The following is a 22,850-nucleotide window of genomic DNA, read 5'->3' on the forward strand; positions in this document are numbered from 1 at the left end:
TTAACCTTTGGTCTAATAACACATCGGTACCTAGTCGACCGTTCTCGTTTTCATGATAATCGATTGTAAAGAGTTTTATCTCTAAAAACTGTTTAGCGTATAACGCTAGTATATAGGGCATAGAGTAATGAAAAATAAAAATCGCTAAAAATAAAATAAAAATATCGTCTTATTAAACTGACTGTACACTTACAAAGTTCTCAATGCTTTGTTTTGCATGTAGGGACCGTGTGGGGCTAGATTGAGCCTTGTTAGTGGTATTAAATAGCGATTTTTATTTTTCATTACTCTATGCCCTATATACTAGCGTTATACACTAAACAGTTTTTAGAGATAAAACTCTATACATTCGATTATCATGAAAACAAATCTCAGAGAACGGTCGACTAGGTACCAATGTGTTATTAGACCAAAGGTTCATTTTGCGCCGTTGTCCTTTAAGATTGAGCCACTGTTGTCACTCTGACTATTTTAACGATGTCTTTAATAACTTTTGGGCCGGCCAGTTTCGATCTCTTAAGAAGCCTATGGAGGAGTGATCCAGCTCTCAGATTTAATCAAAAATATCTTAATTTGTGTTCCGAAGAGGGTTGGAACAACATGGTGAGGGTGAGTAATTACTGACAGAATTTTAATTTTGGGGTGAACTATCCCTTTAATTGCACATCAGAATATTTTTTTTGTCTTTGTGTGTGTGTGTGTTGTTCAAATTCAGTTCAATCTAAAGGCACAGTGACACATTCTAGCACCAGTCTTCTCAAATTATGCAGTGTTGCTACAGAGATGATGCTACTGTGGATACATTGTGCTTGCATAAAAACTTTGTGAAAAGGCTCAGTTTGTTTTCTGAAACTGAACACTGGACTACATCTTGAATAAAATATTATTGCCTAAGTGTCACTTAAAAAAACACTGTAAATAGTGTAGGTTAAATGCCACTGTCAGATTCTTAACAAAAACACAGAGACTATTAACTGGTTTATGTGGTAGTAGTTGGGTCAGCTCCATGTTCACGTCTCTTAACAGTACATCACTAGCTCATACCAGAAAAGCCACCACTGTGAATCCAGGTCAGGAGTGATTCACTGAGCAACAACAAGAAATGGCAGTGTTCTTGAAGACCCAGCATGGGTCATGGTGAAAAACTACACAATTCACTATGAGGCCATGGAATTGGTAACCCAGGATTTTTAAGTCTATACTTAGTGCAAGGAAAGATTTACAATGATGTGCAAAAATGTAATGATATACTGTATCCCACTGATGGTGCAAGTAGACCTTGAGCACAGCAGTACCGTCTTTTATTCTTAATGGAAATGAAAGCGTGACTGTGAGGGATAGACAGACATACATCTCTTCAGTGGGTTGAACTGTTATTTAATGTGTTTGTGGATTGTTCTGGCAAATATCTTTCCAAGAAATTTCAGTATACAAAAAACCCCAGACAATATGAGCTGTGGAAAATTATAAGTGACCTAGGAGCTTTATTTGGCCTTTTACAGCGAATGCCATTGAAACACGTCAAGTCTATCCCTCACAGCCTAGCTGTGACATACCCGTCATGGCACTGCTCTGAATAAGGTCTATGGAGTTTCTAGTGTGTTTTGGCTGCTTACAAACCCAAGGAAAAATGTCAAAATTTGGGGTAATCGAATCATCAACTTTCTGGTTACTAGCTCTCAGATATAACCACTATTACACACTAAAGGGCAGAAGAAATAAACACTTTAACTAAACTTATCATATCACTTTCTCCTTAGGATCTTTAACAATTTTATTTTAATGTCTGAACATGTATGGTTATTTAATAAATTCATTAGTCAGTACAAATTATGTAACTTCATGAGTGACTTTTCTTTAGTTTAGACCTTTCAAAAAGTCAATAAATCCCTCCTGCCCAACCCAAACCAACTCGGCTGAGGTTGCAGATAACAAGGTCAATATGACCATCCCAGAGGGATATATCAATAACTTCCAATCCGAAATCACGGATGAGATCATCCACATCAGCTGACCCACATTTTACACATGAACAAGCAGCTGGGACTCTGTTTTCATAAACATGCTCATTAAAACAAGAAGACCAAGACATTTGAAGTCTTAAACTGCAGAAAAGAGCATTCAAATATATGCAAGATCTTAAGGACAGGTTAACTTGCTGGGTTTTTTTTAAGTGAGAGGGGAGAGAAAAGGGCAGAGATGTGGAGAAATCCAGTGATTTGATTTGCCCTTGTGTTGACTGACGCAAATGAGGCTCGCTCACACACACATTCTCACGTACAACCTGGTGACGCATACAAATGTCACCTCCAATATTCTAAATGTAAGAGCTCATGGATTACCAGAAACGAGCACCCTTTACATGAGAGCATAAATGCATTAATGTTAATATGCATGTTTCAGTCTAAACACTGGAAATAATCATTGTTAAAATGTTTTGGATATTGATGTGGATGACATGCAAACTCATACCCTGGCTTTAAAAAGACAGAGCCCATCAAAGGAGAATGTCAATTGCTTTCTAAAAAGCACATTTCTGGGTGAAAAAATAAAAATTATGTATATATATATATATATATATATATGATTATGAAGTTTTCAAAAAATAAACAGTGAAAACTATAAATTGATTTATTGATCATATACTAAATTGAAATAGTTTATACACAGACATGTTACAGTAAAAAGTTCAAAGACAATTTAATACAAGTCTCTCAATATCACACATATGCACACAACCCACTTACTGAAGTAGAGTTTCTTTAAGAAACTTTACTTTTACCTTTATTTTTTAAATCTTTTGGACTTTCAAGACTGTAGATCTGTAATTTTCCTCTTTCTGTAGTTGATAACTAGACTAGAGGCAGTGAGGTGAGAGGACCGGCCTTTTTCCCACTGTTGGAAACTGTTAAGTCCACTCTGCCCTGACTTAAACAAGCTTCTCTCTAAGCAATCCAATCGCTCCACCAGCGCTGATGTGTCCTCATTGTAGGCGTTTTGGGATGAGTCCATGGTCCGACGGAAACGACCAATGAAGGTCTGATAAGAGAGATGGAGACAGTAGAGATTATAAGTAAGATACAATTATACATCCTTAGAGGATGCAGGGACAGTTGATGAAAAAATAATAAAGAGGTCTTAATGCTTCTTTTCAGCAAAAATATAACTACAAAAATATAATTAATTCAGCACTAGAAATGATCAAAATAAGTAGACTTTATGGTGCAATCCACTACTTCTCACATGGTTTTTAATTAAACACTAAAAGTAATTTTGTATTTGCAATTTCAAACATATAATATTATGTTATAATAAACTTAATGTTTATAGCTTCTTGTTGATATACAACAACCAAAAGTCAGTGCCAGCCATAATAACTATGCACTATCCTGTCAGAGAGTCACGAACGCGCATCACAGAACAGAGCAAAGTGAGCATTTGAGCTTATAAAACTTATACTTTGTTATTTATTTATTAAATGAGCAATCATTTCGCTTGATAAGACCCTTATTCATCATCTGGAATCGTTTAAAGCCCTTTGAACAGTTTGCACTGAAAGTGTCTTTTGGACCTTGAACCGTTTGGTGTCCAGTGAAGTGCATTATATGGAGAAAAATGCTGGAATGTTTTCATCAAAAACCTTCATTTCTTTTCGACTGAAGAAAGAATGACATGGATATCTTGGATGACATGGAGGTGAGTAAATTATCAGCAAAAGTTTTTTTAAAAGTGAACTAATCCTTTAAGCTTAAGTAAAATGGAGCTTTAATTGCATTTACTGATTTAACACAACAGATCTGTAAGTCCAATTAAAACCTGCCATACCAGTCTGCCCAGCAACTGGTCAGTGCTAGTAATGATTTTAAATGTATTGCTCCCTCTACTGGTTGATGTAAGAAATAGCAGATGGATCAGTAATGCATGCATGTCCCTTAGTTGGTTTAACTTGCATCATTTTAGTATGTGAAGTTGCGAACCTTAAAGGGTTAAAGTCATAATTTATTGTTTTATGACTACCTATCTGTACATGCTCACCTGGAGGATGGTATTAGCAATCTCTGGGTTTTCTGGGTTGTCAAAATGCAGCATCTGGGAGCCTAAACCATAGTAATATGGCCCCATTTTTTGCAGGTCTACAACAGCGGGATCTGCCCCGAACACTGTCCTCCAGCCCTCGCGATACACCTTCGGCAGCTCCATGGACAGCACTCGCCTCTTCCTTTCATACAGGCCCTTGGCCAGCCAGAGCGGCATCTCCATCTTTGTGCCCTGAAACATACAAACACAAGAATAAATCTGCGAAAGGATACTCTCTTCGCATATGAAGTTGTCATTAGACCACCATTTAAATATGTTGTGGTCAGGGCCATAAACACCATAGACAAAAAGGGGAACAAGCACCCTGAACCCCTAATAAAACATCTAAATTGTCACACACCAATATTTGATATTATTGATGCACCACTCTGTTGTTAGTATGACACCAAGTTTTTTTTTTTGTTTGTTTTTTAGGCTGGTCTGCCTCAGTGGTCGAACAGCGCTTGTCAAAATGATTAAGATGATCAATAAAAAAAGTTGAGATTTACTATTCACAGAGGAAGAGAGCGAATTCCCACGTGACACTTAAGAGAGGTAAGTTGGAAAGGTGAGTAGCCTAAAAATCTACTATTTGACAACGGTTACATGATAGAAATGTGAACATGACTAATATACAGTGATGCAAACTTCTTAACTTTATTTTTTTTTTATCAGACTGTTTTAAATACAATATCAAAACAATATAATATACAATATTGTTTTGGTAACACTATCATTTTTGTCATGAATATTTACAGTGTCATTTTCATCTCATCTCAAAAATGTTTGATAACATTTTGTGGTGGAAATTTGTTATGGAAATCAATTATCATTTTTCTAATTAAACATCTTGTCCTTTTGCCTAAAGGTTAATCTCACAGAAATTTGACTTTTTTAATTATTTTTTTTTTTATTATTATTATTTTTTTGCTCCTTTTTGTAAAGTAACGTTACACTACAATACAGAAAACAAATGGGCGAAATTATGGCTTTATGGTCAATCTAAAGGAAATAAGTCATTTGTGGAGATCATTTTTATACAAATACATATTCACATATTTTGTTTTAATCATTCAAACATAATCATTTATATTTTATAAAGGTTGTTGTCTTAGATTAAGAGAATATCTGTGAAGAGAAGATATGTGTACATTTGAAAAACAGTTCGAGAAGTTTTTGTCATCTTTAAATACCATAGCACCTAAAAGTGATCCAAAAGCTTTTACAACCGCTTTAAAACAAATTTTATTGATCAATGTATTGTTATAACGTTACCTCCGGTATGTCGCGGCTCTCGCTGGATTTCTCTAGGAACCCGAGTCTCGGGAACGCGCTCTCAGTCCTGCACGGCAGTCGCTCGTGAGACAGTAAAATATCATCCAGAGAAAAGAAATTCTCCTCCATTCCAATACCCGGAGGAACGGGCATGTAGGATAGCGCGTCCATTTATTTATTTACAATAATCGAACGATAAATGAGCAAACAATTTAACAGACGGTAAAAAATGAAGAAAAACTTGTCAAAACAACAACACTGTCAGAGCATTTGGCGCGTAACTTCAAATAAGAAGTAATGGAACATTGAGCAGAAGAAGCATCGAACAGGCTAGAGCAATCGATAACAGAGTGATGGAGCCTCACAGTTTCTCAGTATTGTTTTTATTTTAGAATTAGTCGTTTTAATAATCAAACTTTTTAGAAGAAGAGAAAACATAAAAAGAAAGTAGGATTAAGTAGGAACATAAAATGTAAATGAACATTTACCGAATAATTATTACTTTTTACGTTATTATGGAGCTAAGATAAAATGTAACATACAACTCTGTCATGCGCATTTATTACTTTGGCCATAAGATGTCGCTATTTCTTTAATTTACACACGAAACAGTCTGTAATTGCAGTGATTACTGCTGTCTGTCAGTTAGTAGCCTTCTGCATAAGCCTACCATTACAAGTAAGAATGCTCTCACGTAAATATAACAATGGTTTACCAGTGGCCTGTTATTGAACAGAATTACAAAACTATATTATCTTGTTGTGAATTCAAAAGTTGTTTACAAGTTCAACACAATATAAGCAGACACACATTGAAAGTTGAAAGTTGAAGTTCTCGGATTGTAACTGACTGATGGTCACAGCCAAATTTGCTAAACAGGCGTAGTACTAATTCTTTTTATGGACATAAATTATGGTTTTCGCGCACTTACACTGCATGCTTAGATTACCCATAAATTATTTTCATATTCTCAAAATGGTCCTTGGTATGACATTGCTCAATGCCCCGAACACATTAGACTACATTAACTGAAATATTGTTTAATTGTGAGATAGGCAGCAATTGCCCTAGAAATAATATGAAAATCATGAATTTTATGCTAATTTAAAAAGCCTTAGTGGAGGCAAATGTAATCATTTACATCAGTGGCAATGTTATGGTCCTGGTTACAAGATCATGCCTCTAAAAGAGAAAAGTTTAATGCAATGCATATATCAGTGATATGGTCCATACTTAATGAATGCAGACATATTAATAAGCATAATGTATTGATTTACTGCGAGTGATACAACAGAGAGATGCTTCGTCTTGCTGGAAGTTTAGGCCTATTGTATTCTATTTTATAGTTTTATATTGTTTCACAAGTTCACATCTACATATAATTATTATGGTAAAGGTTATGCGTTGGCGTGCTGTCCGGGTGGAGAGCTCTGAATTTCTGCCCGAACCCAGAGTACTCCCCCCGTTGGTAAGAGTATGTGAGGTCTGTTATTCATCTTGTCCTGAGTTGATTACTCATTGATTTCCACTTGTGGTCATTTGGGTTAATTATCTGCAACCTTGTTATTAAAACATCATATATTGCAAATATGGATTTTCCATAAATGGGGATTTTATTACTATCACATTCTATACGTTAAATTTGCTTTATTTTATTAACACACACACAAAATGTATATATTGATATAAACATGGTTTTCTTGTTGTCTGTCAAATGCCCCTGAAATTTCATGGCTTGTTGGCCTAAGACACTCGCATTTTTGGCCCCATTATGAAGATGAAAGAACATTAATTTTCAGATAGCAACTCAAGCATTTGTAGGGCCTTCGACTGAATGGTTGCAAATTAAAACATGAGGAGTATCTAAATTAAACAATGTCTCTGACATTCAGATCACCAAGCGGCTGTTGGAGGCGAGACGTTGTCTGTGTTAACTTCTCAATAATTGATTGTTTTGGCTAGATGTTGTAAATCCATGCTCGCGTTTACAGCACACATCTCGCCACTGTTAATCCGCGTATGCGCAGTAACCGCCTCTATTGTCTCGGAGCAGCAGCAGCGCACGGACGGATCTGCGCGTGCAGGGGAGCGGCACACGCTGACCCGAATCTCCAGGCAGACGGAGGGAGCACGAGCGGACCTGGACGCATACACTGAACGGGCATCATGACTGATGTATTTTGAGTCATTCCTCTTTGAATAAGAGAGAGCCTTCGCATTCAAAGTACTGCGGATGTGTTGTTGCGCGTGGTGATTCTGGGCAGGCTGTCCTGTCAGTTGCTTTTAAGCGGAGAACGTGTTGCGTTTTTGCTCACGCGAACGGCTTTATCACCCCCTTGTTCCCGCGTGAGTTAAGGTGATTATTGAGACTTTAGGTCCATGATTCGACCAGGAAAATGGGCTGTTGCGTCTGCCAGACACAGCTGTTTTAGTCAGACTTGACAACCGCGGATTTTAGCGCTTGTTTTGGTCGCTTGTTTGGAAGGAGGCTCGAGAAGCGCCGCAGGGCGATCCGTGACACCCTTTCCGTGACACCCCCACCCATTTTTAGCGGACACTTTTGGATGGGGGGCAAACAGAGTACGGCGGGGCGGCCCCGGGGTGCTTTTCCCGGTGTCTCAACAGATGACAGCGCGGTGCCACCCTCGGCCCACTTCGGGCACTACCGGCCAGGTGGCACGATGGGACTGCGCAGCCGCTCGGTGAGCTCCGTGGCGGGGATGGGCATAGATCACAGCGCCACGGTGCCCTTCGGGTTTTACACCCCCAGAGGAACAGACACGGACAGAGCAGGAGGGGGGTCTGGCTCGGATCCTGCTCATAACGGGAACGGATACCAAGAAACTGGCGGGGGGCACCACACGGACGGCATGCTTTACCTGGGATCCCGGGCGTCGTTGGCAGACACTTTGCCCCTGCACATCGCGCCCCGATGGTTTAGCGCCCACAGCGGTAAGTGATAACTCAAACTCCGCATTTACAGGGCGCAGTGGCACAAAGCTACATCGATGCCACCACATGTAGTTCGGAATATCACTTGAGGGCATATGCTGCTCCTGCTCCAGTTTTCGCGCCGGAGGGAGGGGGAATGCGCACGAGACCTGTCTGACCAACGGCTGGACTCGACTGGCGCGAATTGATATTAATAAGCCAGGTTGCCGCCAAATCTTACTGGGACAATTAGTCAGTGATTTAAGAGGGAGGGAAATCAATGTTTATCATCAGCTTAGCTTGAACCACAATATGTCTCTCGACTATGTCATAGTGTTAGGGACATTGATTCATCCCAGACTGGCATGAAGACTAGATTTTTTTTTATCACTTAACCAAAAAGATTTGTTCACTGTTTGTAGGTATCGACCATGGAGTTTATTTTTGTGTGCGAGAAATTCATTGAATAATTCGCAGAGCCGATTTGTTACATCAATTCATTTTTATTTATCTTGAATTTAAAGTCACAGTGAAATCAAAATATACAATTCCTATTTATTAAGAAATATTGCTGTATTTATCATAAATTATCTGTGCTCTTACAATGATGTCTCATCACTCACATGAGATAGCAACAAAAGAGCGTTTCAGGTATGACATCACTTAGGTAAAAGTGCAAAACTAGTTTGAAAACATTTTTGCACTTCCGGTTCCATCCTCCCAAAGTCATTCGTTTTTTTGAATGGGATTTTGGTTAAATGGCTGAAATAATGTCTGTGTGGTGAACATGAGCTCAAGACATTATATTACAATATATATTAGTATTATCCCACTGGTATTTTGTTTTTAAGGCTGTTACTGTTTTGAAAAGTCGGTTGCTAACAAGTGGCTAAATGGCATTACAGAGGCTGTTGGAGACATTAGATGTCATCCCGTTGAACAGGTAATCTCAGTCCGCTTTTACAGCAGCGTTATATAATTGTGCTCTTAAAACTATTTTAACTCAAACTCTCTGGGAAAATGTTTTAGATAAAAACTAAAAGAGATGCCAGGCTTAGTGATGGTGACGTTGGACTGGTGTAGTTCGATTGTAAGCCTACATTTAGCTTTTTTAATTTTGGCGACTGCATTTAGGCTTCAAAATTGATGAAAGTTTAAGTATCACAATCTTTTGTTGATCACAGAGCTTTTTTTTTTTTTTTTTTTTTGCGATAATCCAAAAGCTTGTGGAAAATCCCATATATAGTTTTTGACTTGGGAACCAGTGTGATGCTGACTGGCGATTGGACTATAAAGTGATGACTCTATAGCTAACGACAACGACCCAATGATCCTAATCAATAGAGTGCCGAAGTGATGACATCACTTTGTAGGACAACTCGGAAGCTTGCGGCGCATAACAAAAGCTATGCATTTTCCCCATAGACTTTTGGAAAATCACAAAATAACATCTGTGTTTAACAAAGAGTCGTGACCCTTACACGTTTTGTCTATCAAGATAATCTTTACAAGTTAATCCAAAATGTATACATTTTGAAGCCTATATAAAGATTAAAAAAACACAAGCAGACACAATAAAGTTTAAAAATTCACAAGCAGGTTATAACTGCTGTGTTCTATGTCACAGATCAAAATGTGTAAATATTTAGAGGCTTTGTTCACCACAGACCTTATTTCAGGCGATTTAGCAAAAACCCAATCAAAAATCCCATAGACTTTAGAGCGAGGGAACCAGAAGTGCTAAAATGCTAACTCACTTACGCGTTTTAGCCTACAGAGTGACGTCGTAACTTTGGCACTCTATTGCTGATGGGCAGAATCAAGCCCCGCCCACATTCTTGTTCGATTAGCCATCTCACTTGGATATGACATAATGTGACTATCGCAACTTCCGTTTCATCTTTAAACAAGCTTTAGAAAAAAAGAAAATAATATCCCTATTAGCACAAGTACATCTCTGATTTCTTTCTGCAAGGTGTACATCTGCATCTTGAAGATGTTTAAGATGATTTAGTATGTATATAAAACTGACATTTATCAGATATTTTTACACAGAAGATGCTTTCCAGATGAACAGATTTTTTAGCAGACATCAGAGGTACCTGTGCAATACTTAGTCACATGATACATTATTTAATTATATATTATTATAGTTCCACATATTCATTGATTGTTCACATCATAGATCATATCCCACTTAACAAACTGAACAAACAACATTCTGTTAGTCAGCAGAACTAAACGTAAGAGATACGTTTGACCTTTCACGACCAAGATGTCTTTTTTTATTTGTTTTGTTTAAGTTATTGACATTTCTCATTCATTGCTGCTCTGAACCTTATTTAGACTTACAAAATGAACTCGTTCCAATAACCAATAGACAATGCTCCTTCACCATAACCTGTGAAATCATATTTATGCGAGGAGCAGTCCTTAAGACAGCAAAGCAGTCACTTGCATCTAAAGGAAGAGGAAGAAATATGAGTCAGTGCATGGAAGTGAACAAGAACGATTGATTCAGGACTGAAACACCACCACTGGGCTTGTCAAGGCCTGAGCCGCAGCGCTCTGATGTCTTCCAGCCTCAGTCCCTCGCTGCTCATTAAACAAGCCCCAAATGTGGCCTCCAGAGGAAACATGCCAGATGTAAACAATCTGAATCTGTTATTCCCTTAAAGGTTATTTCACTGACACCAAATGAGGTTCTCCTTATTGTCAAGGAACGTAGCTCATGTTAGCAGGTGAGGCGTTCAGCTCTGAATGTCATGGTGTGTGTGATTCGGCTTCTAAACAGTGATCACACACAGGTTGCCAGGTTGCTACTGTGAGTTAATGAATGTCACAGTGAACACAGGAGAGGTCAGGTGCCTTTCTAAAGGGTGGGGTTCAGGGATCATGAGGGGAAACTGTTCTTGGAAAAATACTGCCTGTTCCCCTGTGTTTGAAAGTAAGACTTAGTAAATAGGTATACGTTCATGTCAAATGCTTAATGAAATGGGAATGACTCTTCTGAAACAATGACTTTAACATACCCACACATCTCAGCCCAGTTCATCTATAATTTAAAACTGCATAAATGTGAAAACTTTTTTTCCTCTTTTAAAAGCACAGTTCATCCAAAAATGAAAATTTGGTCATTTATTTACCTTCATGACTTTCTATCTTCTGTGGAACACAAAATAATATATTTTGGCAACACTTGATCCATTAAAACTAACACTTTCTTTTCTTTTTGTATTTTATGTCTATAAAAAAAAAAATAGACTAAACTGGAAATGGTCACAACACATATTTTTGCCCTATTGTTAGTTTAATTGCTTTATTACTCTCCTCATTTGTAAATCACTTTGGATAAAAGCTTCTGCTAAATGATTAAATGTAAATATATTTTAAAAATGTATTTTAAAAAAGTTTTTATTAAAAGTAAGTAACACCAATGACATTATTTTTTTTTATATATTGCCTTAAATGTGAAATATCATATATATTTTTTTGTTTCAAAACTCGTTTATACTTTTATTTAACAACTAGTATGTGTTTCCTAGGTTTATTCCTCTGAAAAAGTGTTCTAATGTGTTTCATAACACTGTTCAGTTTGTTTGAGTTTGAGTTTAGGGCGGGACTATCTGTTAATCGGGGACTGAACTGGCCAATCGTAGATGGAGAGAGTGTTCAGGAAACCTGTTTGACACTCATTTTACCTGCAATTTTAGTGGCATAGAAACCCCAACTTTTGTTTAACAAAAGCACATTTATGTTTTGCAGTTTTGTTTGACTTTTCAGAAGAAACATTATTGTCATGGATTTGATACGTAAGCGGTAAGCTTGTATAATCTATAGAGCTATCAACCCCCTACAGGCTCCACAAAGCATGAATGAGGCTGGATTCAATCAGTGTCTTACAAGTTAATTCTGTTTATGCTCACCAGGCAAACAAAAGTTCTGTTTACTCCAGTGGCTGGCCTACTTGCAACATATCACATATAACTTCAAGCCTACTTGCTTTATTCATTTATCTCCTGTGTCAAACGTCATCCATGTTATTTACATTAACTTCATTGCAGTGACCATCTTTGGTAATTGGAATTTCTTTCTTTCTTTCTTTCTTTCTTTCTTTCTTTCTTTCTTTCTTTCTTTCTTTCTTTCTTTCTTTCTTTCTTTCTTTGGGATGCATTTGAATAGGGTGAATTTCCTTCTGAATTTCTATTGAAAATTTATTATATGAGTATGCATTGTCAATTTAAAAATGGATTCAAATTAATGTAAAACAAACAATACCTAGCCCATATGAAACAGAAAGTTCTGCTAGTCTGTGCAAAACTTACTTCCACACCATAGTAGGTTATCGCTATTCTGTAGCTAGAATGATCTGAATGGTTGCTGGTGTTTTCTGGGTGGTTGCTAGGGTGTTACTATGATGTTCTGAATGGTTGCTAGTGTGTTGTGCCTGGTTGCTAGGGTGTTGCTAGGACCTAGCTAAGTTTATTTGATTTTCCAGTCCTAGGATAAATGATTTTTTTTATTGCCTGCCAGGAGAAAATCATGATTGCTTAGAAAAGAGCTAGCACATCTCCTCTCAACAGACCACATGACTTGAGATGTCACTCATGTTCATATCACAGTTTGGGGCTGGTTATAGGCTGGACTATAAGCATGAGCAATAGTAGTGATGGTTTCCTTTAAAAGCACCTCTAATTACCAATAATTGCCTTTGTTTAAAGAGCAAGCCCTGGTGATTTAAAATTGCCTAATGGACATTTGTTCATTGGAAGTCATTTAAAGTTGTTCAGTTTAAGTAGGTTCATTGTGTTGGTAACAGTTTAATTTCTAAAATTATTTAGTTGCTGATCTGTTTGTCGAAACTATCAATTACATTCTGGGCTGTCACAGCAGTATTTATGCTTTCTATACTGTAGCTAGTTTGTTTATTTCAAAGCTGGTCCATTGATGTTACAGCTGTAGCGTTTGTGTCGAAGGCTGGTCAACTTATTGAGGCACTCATTCACCTGTTTGCTGCATGCAAGCAGATTAAAAGCAAAAGTAATCGCTCTACTAAAAGTGCTCTGTTTAATCATTATTGCTCAGCCATTTGCAAAACTGAGTAATCATTCACTGGCCTTTGCTCCTGTGTTTCCACCATATATATTCACACCTGAGCTGATATCACAATGGAAGTCTTTAAGTCTTTAATATTTAGTCAACATCAACGTTTTACATTAATTGCAACTGAAATAGAGTGCTACGGTGCTGGTTTCTGTGGTAAGTCTTTTAGGAATGTTGGGATTGTGGAACATCTGTGCTGATCTGTCTGGCAGCACGATTCAAGAAATGTAGGTCACTCTCTTATTTCTGCTTTTTCTTTGCCTCACTGGTTTCTCTCTCTCTCTCTCTCTCTCTCTCTCTCTCTCTCTCTCTCTCTCTCTCTCTCTCTCTCTCTCTCTCTCTGTCTTATCTCAGGGTGTAATACATTTATGCAAAGACACAAATGCACATACACATGCACTGCATATTACTGACATAAAAGGAAGTCACAGAGGCCCTGAAACTAAATCAGACACATACACCTGGTACTGTCGTCTGAATTAGGGAATTTTGTGTATGACGAATTATTTTAAAGTATAATGTTAGGTGGGAAATGTGTGTATATATATATATATATATTAGGGGTGTCGCAATATAATGGGATTGGCTATAACTGTAATATTTAATGTGTATAGTACGCATATGATAATATGACACTTGATAATCTAGCGCCAGTATCTGGTTGACATCCCAACATACATTAGGTAGGTATTGCGCCTTAACGCTGGTTGCCTCCTAAACACAAGCAAACACAGCTCGCATTTGCTATTGGCTTGTAAGGTTTCGAACAGGCAAGACACTCTACCCACACACCCAGAAGTTTAGTTCCCAGTGTGGACTTTTTTTGTATTCCGTGAAAATGACTCATCACCCTAGTCTTAAGGACTTGCCGATCAAGAGATCGCAAAAGGGGCCAATACCACCAACCTCTGACTCCGTTATCTTACAGATTAAATGAGAAATACAATATTAACCTGTTAACTGCTGACGCCTTTTTGTGTTTTATTATATTTGCATCCCTCTGGACTTTATACACAAAGAGTGTGCCTATACGGGGAAAAATGTATGGATTATCATATGTTTACTTCAAATATCTGTAGAGAGCAGTATTAATTCTATGTTTACCCAGAATACGAGTATGTGAGCATTGTGGAACGCTAAAGGCCATATCCCAAATGGCACACTTAGGCCCTGTCCCAAATGGCACCCTAAACACTTCCTACAAGTCCACACTTTCGTGACGTATTGCCACTTTGACTGTCAGGAAAAGGTCTGCTGCGGGTCTCTCTTCAGTGCAAGCTCGGCAAAAGTGAGCATACAGGGTGCATATCGACTGCAAAGGGGGAGCACCCTTCTAAAACCTAAAATGACAAATGAGAACCTCTGTGGTCTCATGGACTTAACGGACACTAACGCAGCAGCCATTATCAGTCCACAAGACTGCAAGGGCATATTTAGGCCCTTTCCCAAATGGCACACTTCATATTCACTTTTAGTCTTGTCAATGAAGCAAGCTCTGCAGCAGACTTCCTCCCGACAGTCAAAGCAGTGTAACGTCACGAAAGTGCGGACTCGTAGGAAGACCTCAAGTGTTTAGGGTGCCATTTGGGACTGGGCTGAACTCTCACGTGTAATTTATGTTTCATACATACTATGTAGCCTGGTTCAACCAGACTTGTACATTTCATTTGTACAGAGAGTCTGGTCTCTGTGCATTGAGAAACGTTTACTTCCTTGTAAGTGGGTTCTCTGTTAAAGTTCAAAAGTATTGGATCTACCCAGTCACTCAGGATCTGCCATAGCCAACCGCTAACATGTGGTCGTGACGAATGTCATGTGCTGAAACCAGCTGGAAACAACAAGTCCAAATGATCAGAGGATTATGTTTACAATAAGATTTCTGTCAACGGAAGCTGCAGGTTTTGTTCATCTTGGAACAATTATTAATTCGAAGTGTATATTTGACACTAAGGAGAGTGATGTATTCATTCAACTGTCGAAGCTGGGTCTAATCATTACAAATACGCGGACAGCCGGACGCCACTGTTTGGAATCTGAGCTACTGACATGACTCCTGAGTGCATCTTCAACAACAGTTTAACAGCAAGGACTTGGGGCTTCCGAATACCAGGCTAAAGCGTCCGTCCAAAATGTCACGATTGTGCACGTGCCAAACTTTTCTGCGTCTTTCACTTGGTCCTCCGTGCAACAAGAGGGGAGACAACTTTTTTTGGCTTTGCATCCCTATTGTTCGCCTTTGCTAACTCATTCACCACTAGCGAAGTGAGTTGGAAAATCAAACTTTTCCCAAACCCCTTAGGGAGGAGGGCCACAAAATCATGGCCACCAACAAAACTTAGCAAACATTGTTCTTGCTCTGGCTTTAAATTCTGTATAGTCGGCAGTTTTCCAACAACGGACCTAATAGCTTTTCTCACGTTTTTCTCCGCTGCCATTACTGAACTCAAACTGACGCGCTACATCAACGTCATCGTTCTCAGCCACTCCACTGATTGGTCCTACAAAAAATTGATTTCTGGAAATCTAAGAATATACAGCAGTCCCAGACGTAGTACTGACGGAAATTGGAATTGAGCGGAAGTGCATAGAAGTGCGCAGCCAGGCTAATGGCAGAGTGCGCCCTCACGCAGAATGTCCACAAGTGAGACGAGGTGTAATAAAACGTATTACTTTCCAGGAAATCCCTAATATGGACAAAGGCTGCATCTGAAATCGCATACAAACCTGCGCAAAAAAAAAACAAAACAAAACAAAACAGTATTTTACTCAAAAGAGTACCCGGATGCCTACTTTCAGCAAGATTCTGAAGTGTGCTTATGATTGACACTTTACTATTCCATGAGGCCATGGGAGAGGATTTATGAGTGGTGAAATGACGCAACTGATGCTGGTAGGTTATGTGATAAGGCCAACATGGTGAATGCATACATCCAGATTACATTCATACTATATAGAACATACTTTTTTTGCGGTTGTGAAGTAGTTACTTATTCAAAATAAGTACCTACTCAAGAGTATGCGATTTCGGATGCAGCCATCCAGCTATTGCTATAGCTGAATAAACTGCAAACAGAGACATTTGGACTGACTAAACATAAAGAGAATAAACACATCATCGCAACAGTAAATGGTTTATCTGTTCTTCAAGCCAACTCAGGTATTTTCAAAAGGACAATGTGTATTAAATTAGTAGATTGTGTCATTACACTCGACACCTATTTTGCACAGCTCAAATGTTGAATCAAGTTTTGATAGCATTGAACATCTACACATGTAACCTGTGGATGCATATGGATCAGTGTACACTGCGTAGGGCTCCTATGAATCGGAACGGAGCTACACACTGCAAAGTTGAAGGAGGTCGGCTGTTGCTGTGACAACCCTGTCGCTTGCCACCGCTGTTTTCAGTCTGCAGTCTTACATGCGGCCTCAACAAGCCTGCCACCCCCACAACACTCGCACACTCATTTCATCGAGACCCAGAGGGAGGGAGAGAGAGTGAGGGAGCGCCAGAAAGACATTTTCCCCCTGCCCCGTTACTCACACTTGTGAATGACAGCTGCCAGAGCTCCTTCAATGAAGGAGGAGCCGCTAGTGCAAACGGCTGGCCAATTAGCAGCGCCTAGCAGACAGCGAGAGGCCATGACAACAGTTTCCATGGAACGGGGACCAAACCTTGCCATTATACAGCAGAGACCAGCTAAAGATAAACCTGTGACAAGCACAAGGGTGACTTGTGTCACCCCAGGGACCTTTGCGATGTAGTTTTACAATGGTTGCTTTGGTTTTTCGCCATTGTGTGCTCACTTCCTTGTCTTTTGAGACCTTACACATTGTTATGTGATTGTCACGCACTATCGACGGGAAAAATATACCCCGTCTTTTCTCTCAAGGGCCAAAACAACATCCTGTAATCAGGAAGTTTACAGAGGAAAACAGTATGTCTGCATCTATAACCACACACACACATAAACACACTGGCAGACACTCCTCTCCCTCTCCATGTCATTACCTCCCTCTCATTCTGCTGTTGCCATGGAAACAGCTGTTCTTTTCCCACTGAAGGTAATAAGTTGAAACTAGTTGAGGAGAGTTTGTTCTGATGTCATGTGAACACGGTTATGTCCATGTATGGGCTTCCTGGCCGTTTCATTCAGGAGCGATTCAGATGACCGCCGCCGCTGGTGTCGAGACACAATAAGCCTCCTCGCAAACAGCATTCTTTGAGAGCTGATAAGCAGCGAAAACAACATGCAATATTGATTTGTTTTTGTTGCCGCTTTCATGCGCTATATCTTTCTGCACTTTGCATTTAAATGCTTTGTGTGCTCATCTATGTCTTTTAACCATGTTATGTTTGGAGCATTGTATTTTGTATTGACAGATCAATATATCTGAGATTATTTTAATTCTGGGATAACAAATATCTGCTTGACCGATTGACATTGTTAGTTCTCTCTTGATCATTTCCAAAATGTAATTATTTTGGAATCATTTTGGATGTTGGTGTGCTGGTGTCCCAACCAGGCTTCCTTACTAGCTTAAAGGAGTAGTTCACTTTAAAAAAAAACTTTTGCTGATAATTTACTCACCCCCATGTCATCCAAGATATCCATGGCTTTCTTTCTTCAGTCGAAAATAAATTAAGGTTTTTGATGAAAACATTCCAGGATTTTTCTCCATATAATGGACTTTACTGGTAACCAAACAGTTCAAGGTCCAAAAGACAGTTTCAGTGCAAACTGTTCAAAGGGCTTTAAACGATTCCAGATGACGGATAAGGGTCTTATCAAGCGAAACGATCGCTCATTTAAAAAAAACAACAACAAAGTTTAAGTTTTATAAGCTCAAATGCTCGCCTTGATTGATGTGTTTGTGTATAACCTACAAAGTGATTACACACAACCACAAACACACTTGCGCTGAATAAGCCAATACACAACGCCCTCGCAACTAGTGACAGGGAATGCCCTTGACTCATCTGCTCTCGAATCCGAGGCTTCAAACGGCAGAGCTGCTCGTTGTGAGGCGGCATGTAGACACAGAAATACTGTCCTGATGGGCACTGCTTTAAAGAAAGCTGTCATGCTGTCTTCTCACTCTCACTCTCTTCCCTCCTTCGATGCTGCTGTGTCACCATGTTTACGTCCTTGTCTCGCTCTTCTCCTGCACTCCTCTTTCCCTCTGCTCTTTCCTTTCAGAGTGTTAGACTAATAATTTATTATGCCATTGATGAAAGTGATATACAGTGTAAACCAACCAGCAAATTAGAAAATCCCATGTATTTTTCTCATATATCAATTGCAGAATCGAGTGACATGTGAGGCTGATTATTCAGTTGGTCTGAACTTCAGAGTTAATAAATATTGCATACAATAATAAAAAAAGTATAATATATATATATATATATATATATATAGTACAGTATAAATCACATCTAACATAAGTTTGTAAGTGTGTGTGTGTGTATACATATATGATTCTGTGCATGAGAGTATACATATATATATATATATACATATTATATATTTACAAACTTGTATGTTAGATGTGATTTATCACGGATAATCACGCTGATATTATGTAAATATGTACATGTACTCTACTGTATATCATCATGTCTATCTATCTGCTGTCTGTCTATATTCTGTGAAAAAAAATTAATTAATATTATATATATCCATAATTTATTAATAAATGGTTGGTTCCTGTTTGTACAAATTATGTGCATCTACTTTTTAGAATATAATAGATGGCATTTATACTGTTTACCACTATTAATAACTATGGGCACACATGTAGTATCTTAGTGACGTCTTAGGCTTGTAAATCTTTAAACATTTCATCGTAAAAGGTCATTTCTGAATATAGTTTCTATTATTTGCTCTATTGTTTATACATTACGTGATAAATTCCACTGCCTACTGAACACTGTTGAAATGGAATTTCAAATATATGTATTGTCAAATCAACTTAATAATTTATGTGGTTCAGATAACATATTTTGATTTTCTGTTGATTAAACCAATCTTCATTTTATTAACTAAATTTTTTAATTTCATGAACTTAAAATTTTAAGGCAACCTGGTTGCTTACTAAAGCAACAATATTTTTTACAGTGTACTTTCTGTTTGCTGTCAGAGTCATTGCAAGATGTAGTAAAACAACATAAATGTCACCTAAGAAGAGCAGACAATGGAGTTCTACCATTGTATTGGTGCAGATGTGCGTCGGCTGTATCCTTTTTCTAAACCCAAATGAAGGTCAGGCTTTAACTGAAAAGGGGGGATTTTAATAGCAACGAGACATTAAACACCAATCTCTCTGACTTCAGTGTTTGATATGGTTTGCTATGTCCCTCCACAGAGTAGTTATATAGTTTACAGATCAATATTTTTTTAATGAAAGAGGCTGGCGGGTGAAACCGAGCTTTAAAGTTCTGCAAGCAGTGATGGATGTGTGTACCGTGCTAAGCTGTAGCGTGTTATGACAAATGAACGGTCACAGGAAGTCACTATCTTCTGGGCAGTTTCTAGTCAGTCCTGAGGGTGCTTGACACCTTTTAATGGTTTGACCTGTTTTTGTGTGTGGTTTTCTGCTGAGTCATGCAGTGTTTCCTGCTTGTACAAAGGCCTGTCTGTCCTTACAAGTGGCTATCGTTCCTTTAATCACTTCTGCTTGAAATATCATGACATTTGCCCATTTGCTTGATGCCGGAGCAATCTGAATGTTACATTCAAGCAAGCCGCAACTCACACAGTGTATTTATTAAGACGCTGTGTATGAATAGTCTCAAACAGTTTGTCAGTTGTGCATTGGGTTCTCTTGGCGGTGCAGTTCTGTGATTTAATCATCGAATGCCATTAGAGAGTCATGCTACTGCTGAATGATTAAGCATCGCTGGTGTCTGTTGTTAATGCCCTCATTGTAATCAACCATTTTGTTTGAATACTGTTTAGGAAACACTGAATCTTTCAGGCCACCCTGTGAGGAGACACAGATCAATACCTTGATTGAGAGTTGACTAGGGTTAATATAAAAAATGAAAACAGATGAACATACATGTATGTTGTAATCCAAATTATTCAACCCCCATTACAAAACAGGTTTATTGGTTAAATTTACAGATTTTCAGCTGTTTGCGATAAACAAATAAAACAACTGAAATAGCTCAACACAACAAATTTTTCAAGTGGTTTCCCCAAATTCAACTGAAAATGCAACAATGACTTCCACAGTCTAAAAATGATTCAACCCCCTGAATGGTATCCCTCACATCAGCACAAATCTGCAAAATCAGGTGTTGTCTCAAGCACACCTGATCAAGGGCTTCATTAGTTGCACCAGGTGGGCTTGAGCTAGAACACATGAAATGTCTAAGCTGGCTAGGTTTTTTGAGTGTCACGTTTGACTGCATGTTGGTCCAAATACGGTCAAAAGAATTGTCCAAAAAGTTAAGAGAACATAACATCGCCCCTCACAAACAAGGAACAGGATACAAAAAGATAGAAAAGGAACTAAATGTTCCCAGAGATACCGTTGGAAGCATAGACCTTATTCAGAGCAGCGCCATGACAGGTATGAAAGTGAGGCTGTGAGGGATAGACTTGCCGTGTTTCCAATGGCATCCGCTGTAAAAAGCTGAATAAAGCAGCTAGATTACTTAAAATTTTTCACAGCTTACATTGTCGGGAGTTTTTTGTCAACTGACATTTCTTTGAAAGATATTTTTCCGGTGTTTCATGAGCAGAACAATCCGAAAACACATTAAAGAACAGTACAGACCATTGAAGAGATGCAAGTCTATCCCTCACAGCCTCGCTTTCATTCTCATTAAAAATCAAAGATGGCGCTGCCGTGAATAAGGCGTATAGTTTCCAAGTTCAAAGTTAAAGGAACAGTGGTTACACCACCTGGATGGGGCCAAAAAAGGAAGCTTTCAATGGCTGCAACAAGATTTCTGAGAAGGCACGTTCAGAAAAACCCTGAGGTTTCAGCTTGCACAGTAAGGCATGTACTAAACTCATGCAGTTTCCATGCCAGAACTCCAAGATGTACACCACTACTGACCCAAAAGCACAGGAAAAGTTCTCAAAATCATATAAATAAACCACAGAAGTTTTGCGATTCTGTTCTGTGGAGCGATGAAACAATACTTGGAACTTTTTGGCCCTATGGATCAGCGATATGTCTGGAGGAAGAAGAATGAAGCAAATTCTGAAAAGAACACTCTGTCTACAGTTAAGCATGGTGGCGCTCAGTAATGGTCTGGGGCTGCTTTGCTTCCTCTGGCACTGTAAACCTGCAGCGTGTGGAAGGCAAGTTGAATTCATTGAAGTATCAGGAAATCCTAATGCCGTCAGTGAGGAAGCTGAATCTTGGGTGCCATTGGATCTTCCAACAAGACAATGATCCCAAGCATACCTCAAATTCCATCAAGGCTTGGTTGCAGAAAAAGTCCTGGAAGATTCTACACTGGCCATCACACTCAACTGACTAGAAGATCTCTGGTGGGATTTGAAGAAGGCGGTGGTAGCACCCAAGAATATTATTGAACTGAGGCCATTGTTCCTGAGGAATGGGCCATGATCACTCAGAAACGCTGCCAGAAGCTGGTGTCTGGTTATACATCTCGTTTGCAGGAGGTCATAACAGCAAAAGGATGTTCTTCTAAGTACTAAAGATGCTTGCCATGAAGGGGTTGAATAATTTTGAGGCTGCAGAAGTCATTAAAAGTTGCATTTTCATTTGATTTTGGGGAAACCACTTGAAACATTTGTTGTACTGAGCTATTTCAATTATGTTTGTTTGATTTGTTCATTAATTGCAAACTGCTAAAAGTCTGTACATTTTATAAATCTGATTTGGAATGGGGGTTAAATAACTTTGATTGCAACTGTGTATATATATATATATAAATATATATACAGTACATACACAAACTTGCTTTTTTTTAGTTAAATAGTTTAGTTTTACTTTAGTTTATTTGAGTCTTTTTTCTTCTTTTTTTTTCTTAATTAATTTTTAAATAATTTCATCCCATTATGTAGCACTTTGGGTTTGGATTTTTTATTTTGTCACAAAATTTAACTATTTTATCTCCCAGCTTGTTATGTAAAGTTAGATATATAAGTACGTCCAACTTTATGTGCATAAATTATAATTGCGTTGGGTGATAAATAATATATGGCATATCTCAACTGCTTTACTGATAAGGCATAAAAAATATTAAGATATTATGACCATTAACATCACGATTTTCTGTAAAGCTGCTTTGGAACACTGTCTATTGTGAAAAGCATATACAAATTTTAATTTGACTTGACTTGATCCATTTCACAAATGATTTGATGAATCAAATGATTCATTAAATGATTTGTTCCCTGAATTTGGACTGATTTGGTTGTTGAGTCAATTAGTTTCAATTAGTTTTTTATCATTATTTTATTTTAGAATATAATTGA

The 22,850-nt window shown here is 38.3% G+C and overlaps 2 protein-coding genes across 2 annotated transcripts in view; one reads left to right on the forward strand and one right to left on the reverse strand.

Moving 5' to 3' along the window:
- Nucleotides 1–2,617: 2,617 nt before the first annotated feature.
- Nucleotides 2,618–5,650, reverse strand: gins3 (GINS complex subunit 3). Its single transcript, XM_039647906.2, has 3 exons — nucleotides 5,353–5,650; nucleotides 4,036–4,269; nucleotides 2,618–3,039 (listed from the first exon to the last, which is right to left on the reverse strand). The coding sequence occupies exons 1-3, from the start codon at nucleotides 5,521–5,523 to the stop codon at nucleotides 2,809–2,811; spliced, it is 636 nt and encodes a 211-aa protein (XP_039503840.1). The 5' UTR covers nucleotides 5,524–5,650; the 3' UTR covers nucleotides 2,618–2,808.
- Nucleotides 5,651–7,364: 1,714 nt separating this feature from the next.
- Nucleotides 7,365–22,850, forward strand: part of znrf1 (zinc and ring finger 1) — a 34,223-nt gene continuing 18,737 nt past the window's right edge. Inside the window, exon 1 of the mRNA XM_039647799.2 lies at nucleotides 7,365–8,304. Coding sequence (XP_039503733.1) covers nucleotides 7,917–8,304 — 388 coding nt within the window. The 5' untranslated portion in view covers nucleotides 7,365–7,916. The remainder of the gene's footprint in view (nucleotides 8,305–22,850) is intronic.

This window comes from Pimephales promelas, chromosome 25, assembly GCF_988280905.1.
Source record: "Pimephales promelas chromosome 25, fPimPro1.hap1.1, whole genome shotgun sequence".
Taxonomy (NCBI): Eukaryota; Metazoa; Chordata; class Actinopteri; order Cypriniformes; family Leuciscidae; genus Pimephales; species Pimephales promelas.